A 13163-nucleotide genomic window follows, 5' to 3' on the forward strand; every position below is an offset into this window, starting at 1 on the left:
GAAAATCTACAGTTAGTGGTTGAAAAGAGCTTGCAATTTAGGATTTGAGGGATGCTGTCAACCTTTGAGCTGTAGGAAAGACCAATGACTGTGACTGTCAATCTAACAGTAAGTCAATACATAAATCAACGAACATTTATTTCCTTTGTCAAAATCTGTGCCTGTCTTCTGCTTCACTGTGAACTGAGAAACTCCAGCTGTAAGGTATATGAGCTCTTTCACTGTTTTCCATTTCTTCAGAATGTAACCCTCCATATCCTCAATGCTTACTGATGTGTCTAAAACTTTTTTAAACTTTTTTTTAAATGCTTCTAAATATAAATGACATAGAAGCAGATTTGTGATGATCATTTGTCCCTCGTAAGGATTCCTTCAGCAATCAATAGAATGAGAATTTAGTAAGCTCATAGTGACATAGCAAGCATAATAAAATGTCAGCCTGCCAGCAAATCAGAAAATAAATAACTAAGTTATGCATCAAAGGATTTGTTGAAGCAATTTATGTTGATTAAGCATTCAAGCATTTTCATGGGGATATACCTTTTGCTATAATTTTATACAAAGGTTCAACTGTTCTGAAAGAACAATAGAACAAACCTAAACATCTGCTCTAAGCATACTCTATCCCCGGGAAAACATGGCCCAAGGGAGTATCATGAAGTGCAGTGGTGTAAGAAAGGATATGCTTGAATCAAATTCAGCTGATAAATGTCAGAAAAACACAGGAAGTATAAAGTAGAAATAGCCATACATTTCATTGTAAAAGTGTTCATTTGCAAGTGTTAAAAAATATTTTTCTGGTAGCTGCACTTTAAATCATATTGTAACATCTTTTGTATTCATTAAGCACTATGGGCTTACTAAATACTTTCGCTTGTGGCCTATAACTAACAGTAAACTTTAAATTCAGTTGAAATGCAGGTGAACTGTTATGCACTTTCCCAGATTTATTGTACGTTTGGGAGTACTGCATGAAACATTTCAAAGTCGTTCAGCAAAGTAAACGTGTGTGATTTTATTATTGTACATTACCAGGATAAAGTTGTACAAGCAAGATGAAATATTTCTAGGGAATTGGAAGGATATATGATTTATTCTGCTGTTTTAGCAAGAACAGAAACAATTTTAAGAAAAATAACATTAAAGATGTTCGAATCTTGACCAATAGTTTGCATGCTTGCAGTGAAAATGTTTAGCATGTCTCTGTGTCACATATTGGAAGTGAAGAAATATGCAGTAAAGGTAAGGGGGAAGAGAGCTTGTACATAATAATAATAATGCTTGCATTTGATATAACACTTTTCACGTCTTCTAGACATCTCAAAGCGCTTCACAGAATATACTGTAAAGTGAATTGACCATATATTTGTGGGCGAAACGCAGCAGCCAATTGCACACAGCGGTGTCCCACAAACAATCGTGGATTAAAAATGACCAATTTATTATTGTTTTGTTTTGGAGGGTTATTATTAGGCATGTGGAGTAAGGAAACTTGCCCAAGGTTTTGCCCTGCCTGGAATTGAACCCAGGTGTCTCGCTTGCAAGGCGAGTGTTCTAACCACTGAGCTACAGGACTCCACACCCTTAAAATGACCTGTAATGTTCATGGTAGTGGGTGAATAGTTTGTCTGCTCCCTCTTTTGTGGCTTGACACTCATTTGATTTTCTCAAATCACTAGGATCAACCACGATGCAAATTAGTCATCGTCAATTTTTGGCATGGTTAGGATATTCAATTTATTCATTTTATTCAATTCAATTTATTCCATTCAATTCTCATTCAATGAATGAGAGAAACGTAATGAGGGAAAATTCAACTGTTCCTTCCAAACTATATCCATCCCAGCAGCAACATGGAAAACAGCACTGTTGTTTAGGAGTGTAAATTGTGGTGCTGCTACAAAAAGAGGTTATGTGCCCACACTTCTGGATCTTACAAGCTTCAATGGAAGTGCAATACTTGAATGGTTAAAGTCAGTTAATTCTTGATCTATTGTTGTTTTTGCAGAGCTGTCTGAGATACTTTCGGCTCCTTTGCACTGTCTGGCAGACAGTTCTGTCATATCATAAAGTGTTCTGTTGCAAAGCTTTAGAAATTTAATTCACGCCAAGATGCCAGAGCTGTCTGATATCAGACTCTATCTTATCTGCTTCACAGCTGTGTAGCACAGCTGATAACCTTTTCCTTGGATGGACTGATAAAACCTCTCCCTTGACAACCACCTCCTGTGCTGCCATGCTTAGTGGAGAGAGTTTTCTATTAAGAGTTTTATAGGTTTACATTTTGTTTGTAATTGTAAAGTTTAAAACTGTATTTTTAAAAGAGAAATTGATGTTACATTCACACACTATACTGTGCAATCTTCATACTGTGTTTGAAATTAATGTTTAACCAGTAAGATTGGTAGGTGACTACATTTCACTTGATAATTTGCTTGCTCAGAAAAAATTTTGTTAATGTTAATTTTATAAAAGACGACAAAACAAATGTGGATTCACAGCATGAGCACTATTTATGCTGAGAGCTGAAAGGACTTGTTTTTCAGCTGAATATGTTTCCCACTGTCAGAGGCAATAGAAATCTGCTGGAAATGTCAGCAACATCCGTGGGGATTTGTATTACATTTGGAAACGATTGCAGCCATATTGTTTCCTTAATTTTTGGCTCTGATTTTTATCCCATCTTTATTTCGTTTGGTCTATACACTATTCTCTGCAATGGCAATCTGCCTTTATGAATGCCACTTAGCCTCTGGGAGATACATGAGAACAATGTGGTTGACTTGCCATCTGATTTTTACTCTCTTCCTGTGGGGAGATACTTTGCATCTTCTTGTTGGTTCCCTTGATGAGCTACCAGAGATTGAAAACTCAATGTGAAGGGAATCATGGGGAAAGTGTAACATCTTACCATTTTACTGCGACAGTGCAATGCAATTGATCTGCTGTTGCCATACTATTGTCAGTGAGGCTCCCTGAAGCTTACATTTTCTATTTTTAACTAAAAGGCATAGCAAAGCCACAATGCTGAATGCCGGAATTTGTATTTGACATTGATAATTTTTATGAGGCAGCAAATAATTTACATTTCATAAGGCTGCCTGATGATTCTGTTTCATCTTTGCATATCAGGTTAATTGATCACTGGGTTTAAATGGCAGACGAATAGAAAAGTGACTGGAGTATCAATTGTAGTAGCAGAGGATTGCACTTCCTCTTTTTATATTTATAGATAGAACAGACTCCGATGTTAAGCATTGTGACAACCATTCAGTTGAGTGTTTTGGCATTAACGGCAGTCGGTGGCAATTTACATTACAATGTTCACAGTTTTTGAACATTTTAAACGGGTGATCTGGAATTGGATATACAATTTTGAGTTGACCTCCTGACATGAAAAGCATTTACACTTTTGTTACATATTCAGTACAAAGATATAATAATGATAGCGCCTTTCATGTTGAGAGGACATTGCAAAGTTCTTCATAGGATTCACTGTACAGTGTACTGTATTTTGTGGGCAAACATGGCAGCCAATCCCACAATCAGCTATGAAGTGAAATGGATAACAATAATCCATTTCCATAGTATCTGTGGGACAGTTGTACCTGCCTATTTCTATTGACCTAACACACCTTCATTCATTGCAATGTGCACTAACCAAGAATGAATTATTTATTGTGATTCCAATTCCGTCCATCCAATTTAAAATAATAATGATAAATCAACATTTTAAAGAATAGAAAATGCATAAGAAATCCTGAGTTCTTGAGAATAATGTCAAGTTTTATGTCAAACAGAGTGTGATGTTTCAAGCTTTTACTTGGTTTGCGCTTTGTGATTTTCTAACAACTGGAAGTGTTTCATAGCAACGAGAATAAAGATTTCCTATGATTCCTCCAGTCCAAATAATAGCTCTTGACTGGCCTCTGCACGATGAGCTCACCAAAATAATCATTAGTTTCAGATGTATTGGAAACGGCAGTTCCAATGGTAAGCTGAAGCACTACTATTACTTAGGTTGGGAACTGGTTTAGATAGTTATCCAAAACAAACACACAAAGAGCAAACCTTCCTTTAGCAAGACTGCCACCAAAGAAAATTAAATCTGCACGAGACATCTCATGCATTCCCTCATGTTAACACACAAAGATTATTAACTATTGTCACATTAAGAATTCATTTGAATTCTTTTCAATCTTTGAAAGTCAAAACAGAAGATATAGTGGAGACCCACTGGATTGGATATTTTAACGAAAAGCAGACACATGTGTCACACACATGAATCAGAGTTCCATGCATCATCTGAAAGGCAATTGGATAGATACTTGAAGAAGAATCGGAAATGGTACAGGGAAAAGATCAGGAATATGGGATACGCCTCTTGGCACAGGCACCTGAGCCAAAAGGCTTCCAATTGTGTTGAACTTTCTACATGATCATAATATACTTTGGAATTGATTGTTCAAGCGCTATTCTTTCGGGCCATATTTAATGGACCCTTGTCTGATCTCCTCATTCTGCACTTCAAAAGCCTTAGAAAGTGACCTTTCATTATTTTATTTATACCACCTCCTGTACATTTCTTCACTGAGTTGCCTTTATGGCCTCTTGGCTTCACTCATGTTCCTTCAGTTCTAGATGGCAGATGAGACCACAAACTGTTCCCAGTGTCACTCTATGTTAAGCATATAAAAGGTGTGATTTTGCTGTGAGGTGTGACAGACAGTCTTTGCATTTCCTCCTGCTGAGGTGAGATCCTTCACTTGACAGTTCCTCTCTCCAGCTCCACCACCCAACATAAAAGCCAAGAGTTTATAAATTGAATTGCTTGCATTGGTGAGAGAGTAGAATGTCAGACATTCTACTTAAATCTGTGACCTTCGGGATGTGAAGCAAGAGTGTTGATTACAATATAATCAGTGTGGCTTGTTAATATTTTCCAAGTAACAATGGACAGCAACAATAGATATGTCAATGAAGTTGCTCAGTGTGGAACAGTTCAACATTGATAAATGTATTACAAGTTTGCACAGATCAGTTTATGCTTGGGTCAAGATGTTTACTGATTGCTTACAAAACACATGTCATTATTGTGCTGCAATTTAATGTAAAGTAACATTATACAAAATATTTTTTTACAAGATGTTAGTGTGTTACAGATGAGTGACTGGGAAGATTCAGGGTGCTAAGCAATGGAAACAAGAATTATTAAAATCTATTTTATTTTACAGTGGTATTAGCAATATGCAGTTAAGTGTTATACCTGGATCAGGAAATCTATATTTGGATTGAATGTGATCTGTTTTATTCTGCTCAATTTTGTGCTTGATTATGTGTATGTTTCATAAACGTGACACTTTAACTTTAAGCTGTAATGTTATAACCCGGAAGATTGGCTAGTACCAGTTAGGTCACATATTCATAGGCAAGCAGAACTGCATTAGATGCATAAATGTCAGCCTGGCTCACTTGGTAGCAGGCTTGCCTTTGAGTCAGAAGATTGTGGATTCAAGCCCCAAGACCAGCCTGACATTCCAATACAGTGATGGAGGAGAAATTAATTGTTAGAGATGCCATCCTTCAGACAGGTAAACTGAGGTCCCAGCTGTCTGTTCAAGTGGACATTAAAAATCCCATGGCACTAATCGAAAAGAGAAACTCTTTGAGAGGTCTTCCCAGCGTGAAAGGCGCTATGTCAAATGCAAGGATAATTATTATCGATCAGACTCAAAATGAATCAGATAGATTCTATGATTCATTGTTGACTCAATCCAAAAAAATCCTCACAAATGAATTAGATGTAAGATTTCAGAATGATTATCTTGTGTGACATTAATGGCAGAAAGTGTTTTTGCTGAAAAAGTGGGCCATGTCATGAAACATCAGTCACGTGGGATTTATTTTTGATGGTTCAGGATTGCACTTGCAGATGTGGAACATGTGGTAATACACCGTCTCCATTGCAATCAAGAGGAAACCCTCAGGCTGAGCCGATTGCTGGTGAAATCAGTATCTTCTCAGCCATGCACTGTGAAAGCGGACAGTATTTGCGCCTTGGTCTGAACCTCATTTCGAGCTGGTGCATGCTCACAGCACAGAGCCTAGTGGCCACCATGGCTCAGAGGATATCAATACTGAGCAGGGATGGTTTGCCCATCAGTTTTTGGGATGTTCCTTGGCTAATGCCACTGTGTACTGGCTAGGGGAATCCCTTACTCTAAAGCCCAGATTCTTATGAGGCAAGGGAAAAAGGCTGTCACAATCGGATTTGGCCATGTAGAACTAATCAGTTGGTTTGTGAATGAGAAGAACATTAATTGTAAACACAATTCTGGCAAAAGCACCTGAGTTATACTCTCTCGTGTGCAACCTGTGAGGCTGTAACACATTAAAAAACACAAACTACTTTAAAATACCTTTTCCATTCCTCTCTTCTATCTATAGAGATTATATCCTTTCTATCAATAGTGATTTCTCTGAACAATGGCATTGGTATTGTAGGAGGTCAAGATGAATACGCCTTAACCACCAAAAAAAAGTTATTGGACACTTCATCACATAAATAATTGCAGAGCATGGGTATTTGCTGCCTTGTGTCTTCATGCCATGGCAACACCCATGCTTCTAACCCATGCCGTGTTTTAATCACCTTTTTCTCCCTATATAGCATAAAATGTACAGCATTTCTTAACCCAATCCTTGAGTTAAATAGCACAAGGAAGGAGTGAAGAAACACCCCAAATTAAACCTTATATGCATTGAAATCATAATATTCAGCAAAAAACACAACTTAGAAGGACGGAGCTTTCATTATATGGCATTGACACCAATAATAATGATGAATTGAGATATTTTACAGTTAACTATTTCCCTAAGATCATGAAACATTACTGCTTAATTCTTAGTGTTCTGTAGTACAACATTAATATCTTATTTCCAGACAAAGGGACTCATTTCAGTTAAATAAGTAAAGAATATTTCTTTGATAACAGAATTGTGTAAAATGGGAACTTATGATAGCTATTATATTCATGTTAATGTTCAGAAAAAAGCTGATACAATCCTCCGAGGACATAATCATATTTACTCAATCAAATAAAATGCATTTTCTTTACCTTTTTATCCATCACTTACATTTTCATTTGCTGAACAAAGAAATGTTTCTTTTGTTAATTATGTGAAATGATTCACCGCACGTAGTATATTACTACATTTACAGAGTTTAATGAAATACGTGAATAAGTGAATCTGTGAAAACTGAAATCCTTTTAGTTCAGTTTTCAAAATATGAACTTATTCATGAAATACCTTGAAATAGATGAATCAATATCAAAAAGTAGAATTAGACTAATAATACAGAATGTTAAATCATAAGAACTGGGATAACCAAATAAATTGCATCACTGACTTTGATATAGAAATGTTACAAAAATGCAGTTGTTAAAAATGTGAGTCTTCTTAATCCTCAAAGTTCACCACTCTGAATTTGGTAATTGATAAAAGTTTGAGACTTTGGGGCTTATACTCTATTTGGTCTAAAAAACCAGGGTATTGCCTCTGACATTATTCCGTAGAAATACGATACTCACCATAAAAGCACCCAAAGTGTTGCAGTCATGTTAAGATGGCCATCAAACCACCATAAGCACACTGATTTCATACTTGAATGACAATATAATATAAACGATCCTTGCATTTGATATAACCTCATCATATCAGAGACTTTTCAAAGAGCTTTGCAAGATTTTATGGTGAAGTGTAGTGACCTTGTATTTGTAGGCAAACGAATGAGTAAGATTTTATTAATCCAGTAAATAATATTTATGGGGAGTTGGTGTTTATTCCAGTTGTGTAGAGAATACAATGGAAAACATATTTTGTGGACAGTTGTATGGGTTACCCAAGCAATGGCCATATCCTGTCAATGTACAACTGGTAGCTTAATTGTAACGACACGGAATACAATACAGTGCCTGGAATTGCTCCACTGTTAATCTCTGTTGAAATTATCTGGTTTAGGTTAACTGAGGCAAACAAAGGGATAATACAGAATAATTTTCCATACTTATGTATATCATTTAGCAAACATAAAATAGGTCCCATTTATGTTTCCCTCTCTGTGTACAATATTCTGCTGTGCATAGCGTTGTGCACATCAATATATGTCTCAGAATCATAAACACACTCCTTGCTTTTCGTTTGCAATCAATATGTTGACTAGTATTCAAATTGCAATTAAATATGAAGAAAAATAGTGCTGCAAACTCAGCAGTAGTTGTGTCTGCATTAAAGAACGTTACTCACAGATATTTGCAGTTCCTTTAGGAATGGGCAGGTATGAACCAGATCTCCATGGTTGGCCCTGAAAGGCTTTCTTGCATCTTCCACAGTCTTGTCCAGTTGTGTTGTGCTCACAGACACAAGCTAGTTTCCCATTGTCCAAGATGCAGTTGTTAGCATGAAGGTTGCATTTACACCTTAAAATGAAGGACAAAAAGTGCTCTTGAAAATGACTTAAATTGAATTGCAAGTTATTCCTTTGGGTCTCTTTTACATAGAATTACATAGAATATACAGCACAGAAACAGGCCATTCGGCCCAACTGGTCTACGCCAGTGTTTATGTTCCACGTGAGCCTCCTCCTGTCCTTCCTCAACTAAGCCTCTCAGCATAACTTTTTATTCCTTTATCCTTCATGTACTTATCTAGCTTCTCCTTAAATGCATCTATGATATGCGCCTCAACTACTCCTTGTGGTAACAAGTTCTTTTACTTTTAAAATAAAAATATCAAACATACATTATTAGATACTTTTACTCAACATTAATCCTTTTTTCATCGAGGAAGAACAATCTAAGCTTCAAAGGCACAAATTTACAATGCATCTTGTCTGCTCGTTATGTAAATAGTATGTGAAATTTCACCTCTACTCCTTTTGGTCACATTAACGGAAACAGAACATGAGGAGAGAAGAGAAACGTAGGGAATATTTGGTCAGTCCCTTGCCCTTAATTTTAGAGCTTCTTCCTTAACAAATATGAAAGTCATTAGGGAAAAAATACTTTTTTGTAAAAAAAATTATATGGACCTAAAATGGAAAGGACTTCATATATATTGTGTTGCCAAGTTGACATTTGGTTATGGATTTCTTGGATGATCCCACCTTTTGCTTGCCAATTTTCCTTAAATACTCAACAAGAATGATATCCACAGAGGGCTCTTCTCAGAAAAAGTGAAGTATAAAATTTGTTGTGAATTCAGCTGAAATCAACCGAGTCACAGAGACTTGGGAGTCAAACTGAAATTTACATTAAAGTAACCAAAACAAGAAAATCGATTGATGGGCTAAAACTAACCATACAACAATGAACAAAAAATTATTACACATACACATACAAAACCTACTGCAGGATGCATCCAAATATAATTTATTCCTTTGAATATTTTGTTTCCATTACTCATTATGGGGCAAAACACAGTTTCTGTAACACTGAAATTTGAAGTTTGACACTCTATAACGGATTGGAAATAGCTTAAATAACAACAGCAGAAATGTGTAAGAATGTGGTGGAAATGAATACAGTGTATTGTTAAACATATAAGTATATAGCAATCCCCAGAGGAATACTTCACAGTTACTCAATCAAAGATAACAATCATTTCATGTTATTGTGTGCATTTTCATTTAGGCACTCCAAGATTTATTTTCTGATTTATATAAAGAGATGAATAAAGTTTGCTGTATCATTGTATAGGAAAAAAATAATGAACTCTGGATCACAGTGCATTAGTTCTGATTAGGTTGTAAATTTTGACCCTGAAGCAAGAACAGTTTAATATACAGTTATCAGAACCCTGATATATTCTTATATCTTTCATTTCTCACATTCCGCAGTTTTATTTTCCAATTACTACCAAAAGAACAAATTTAGAATCTTCTAAAGGTTAAAGCCTGAATTCACTCAAATATTCACCTCTATGGCTGTGGCTTTCAGTGAAGGAATACACGTGTAAGCCTTTTAAGCTAGTGAAGCGATAAAAAAGTTGAAGTAAAGCATTCTGCAGTCTTCATTACTTCCTGTTATACAATAAGCAATAAGAATGGGCTTCATTTGACACATCATTATAACAAGAGCTGGTCTATTAATGTATAATCAGTGCTGCCACAAGGAATGGCCTAACATTACATACTCAGTATAGCAATAAAAAATAGCCTAGTTGATTAGCCTTAGATACTTCATTATACTGAAATGGCACACGGCCAACTTTGACTTAGAATCTAATTTCGCAGATTCAGTAACTGAGTCTGACCTAAACAACACTGAAGAAGGTTAATGCTTCAATTACTCCTGAAGATAGAAGCAAATGGCAGTGGTGAGTCTTTAACTAAATGTTATAGCTCCAGTGTCTATTATTTTGTCAGTTTTCAAGCAAATGAAAATAGGATGCAATTTGTATAGGGTAGTACACCCAGAAATCAGCTCGCTGCTTATGCCTTCATGTCACCCAGGATCAGGTATAGTGACAGTACAGTGTAGTGTCATACAGTGTATAGTGACAACAATCTGCAGTAGGTTCTTCTGGTTAAGCAGAGATATTAGGGTGACTTTTTTTCATTTGATAATACTCTTTAGGATATATTTTGATGCCTATGGTTGTCTACAAAATTCACCCTTCAGGATATGTTTAGATCAGCACACTTTACAGTAACTCCTGTGAAGCGCTTTGCGATGTCCTCCCAATGAGAAATGCAAGGATTATTATTTGTTATGACAATTTTATTTGACACACTGTTAGTGGTAGATTAGAAGCATTTGGGAATCGAGACTAACAACTCAACTCTTGGCAGAGCAACTTCATTTGTCAGTTATCAGCCCAGATGCACACCCTGTCAAATGCTCTTTGTAAAATCTTGGCTGCCTCTTCTGATTCCACAGTTTCTCCAACCCCCCCACCTTTCCATTTTCTGTAAATGTACCCACCTTTCATGAGCATGTGAATCAAGGTCACTTATATATCTTAGGAACAGGAGGGTGATGTGGTTTCAATTAACTCGTGTCTATTGTGTCAGAGCTTGGCTTAGCATTCCATGCAATCACATTTACATTAAACAATACAGTGACAGGATGAATGTCAACTTCCTGGGGATGAGCTACATGGAACTATTCCTTCTGTTTTTGTTAGCTTCACTGGGAATCATGCATGCTTCAGTCCACAGTGGTTTGGCTAATACATTTTCCAGCATTAACTGTGCATGAAGATGAACATTTGGCTTCAGATATATAGACTTGTCCGTAAGCAAGAAATCAGACTTTAGTAAAGGCTACTGGATGTAGAATCCTTTTGAATAAAGTAAGTAACAGAGGCTTTATCCAAATATATTGTAAAAGTAATTCACTCCTGAGATTGTTCAAAGTGATATTGTAAAATTAAGGTAAACTTGATTTATCTACTGCTACTTTAAGTAAATGCACACTGCTGTATAAGCAGCAAGTACCTTATCTGCTGCAGTGTTTGCCCACAGGGGTTTCTGGTTTGAAGTAAACTGCTAATGACACAGCGGCTTTAACCTGTCAGTTACCATGCATGAAGAGCTTTCACCACTCACCGGCGGCTGAGCCACTAGATGGGGTGAGTGCCCAACAATGTAGCATAAACCACACGCTTCCTTCTTCTGTCCCAGAAAACCACATGTCCTTCCTGCCTGCCTGCCAATGCATACAGCAGACCTGTCATTAGAAATCATGGATGAGTAAGTGGCCTGCTTCACCAGCTGGAAGATGAGGCCAACATCAGGGCAGCTATGATAGGAGGGAGGGGAATAATGAGAAATACCTAAACAGTATTGACAGCATATATTAACACATTATGTCAAGCTAGAGTGTAGACTGGGTAAAAGCTGACAATTCATTTTCCTTTATGTGGCGTTGTGGCTTGGGTATGTAGAATACACAAATTGGTATCAACTGCAAATACAGTCTTCTGAAATACTGGGTAAATTCTATTCTACAGCTGTCATAGTAGAGAAGATGATACCAGAGGGAACGAAATGTTCATTTCTCCATTTAAAATAATCATATGTTCAGCAGGTGCAGAAGTAGCACTGATCTCACACACACACCACAAGACTGTCTCTTGTATCAATGATGTGCAGCTCCCCATATCATATGTACACCAATGTCAGCATTTATACTCGGGTATGTTAGAATATGGAATGCCTTACCACAAAAGCCTGTTGAATCTGAGCCCATGGTAGCATTTAAAAGGGAATTGGATAAATATTTGAGGGAAAAGCGGAGGTATAGGATTAGAGCAGATAGCTCCAGTGAAGAAACTAACACCAACACAAGACACCAAAACCTCTTTTAGTTCATTGTTCGTAATTCAAGTCTACATGTGCCCTATAAAAAATATATTCAAAATACAACAGTGTCTGTACACATCTGTGCTGATGAATGATCGATACTGCAAATACCGAATCAAGATGATCAGTCTTTCTGGACCACAGTAAAGGTGAACACAGCGAAAGAAGGGTGCGAACCTTCATTGACATCTGTGAAACTACACTATTTTAGAAGAGGAAATACTGAAATATTACCAAACAAAAAGCTACACTAACAAATTAAGACTTAATAATTTGCACTGCATTTAATTATAATATGACTCTTAAACCTCACGTTAATCCTCCATATGGAATCTGTACCGCAGATTCCTCATCATTCTCCCACTGGTGTGGACTCAAACATTATTCCCTCGAATATCCTTTTGGATGCCTCCCAAAGACAATGCTGTACAAAAAACCTGCTGTAAATATGGGTTTCCTCAGATATAAACGCACTGGGTTTCTGCCTCAATCTGGATAATTGACTGAATTAATTAATTGTACATAAAATTGCACATTCTATCTCTACAATCACAAAATCAAGGGTTTACATGTAATAATTCGTTCACCCCCTCCTCTCGATTTCTTTCAAGCATTTATGTTTCCAATTTCAATCTCACCTTCTTTAGCTTCCCTCTCCCATCCACCACGTGCTATCCCCCATCTCAAAAGGTGAGCAGCTAACTTGCGCCCAGGTTGACTCTGATAATCTTGCCCTTGGGTCTCCTACTACAAGCTAAATAAGAGTGAGTCAGCTCTTTGTGACCTGGTGACACGG

The 13163-nt window shown here is 36.8% G+C and overlaps 1 protein-coding gene across 3 annotated transcripts in view; it reads right to left on the reverse strand.

The window, feature by feature from the left end:
• Positions 1-13163, reverse strand: part of ntng1a (netrin g1a) — a 125638-nt gene that overhangs the window by 50992 nt on the left and 61483 nt on the right. For 2 of the 3 annotated variants that reach the window (XM_007887294.2, XM_007887293.1), the window contains exon 3: positions 8308-8480. In XM_007887294.2, the coding sequence (XP_007885485.1) occupies positions 8308-8480 (173 nt within the window). Of the gene's footprint in view, positions 1-8303; positions 8481-13163 lie in introns of all 3 variants that reach the window. The other variant, XM_007887295.1, reaches the window with a different exon arrangement.

Source organism: Callorhinchus milii, unplaced genomic scaffold, assembly GCF_018977255.1.
Source record: "Callorhinchus milii isolate IMCB2004 unplaced genomic scaffold, IMCB_Cmil_1.0 Scaffold5, whole genome shotgun sequence".
Lineage (NCBI taxonomy): Eukaryota > Metazoa > Chordata > Chondrichthyes > Chimaeriformes > Callorhinchidae > Callorhinchus > Callorhinchus milii.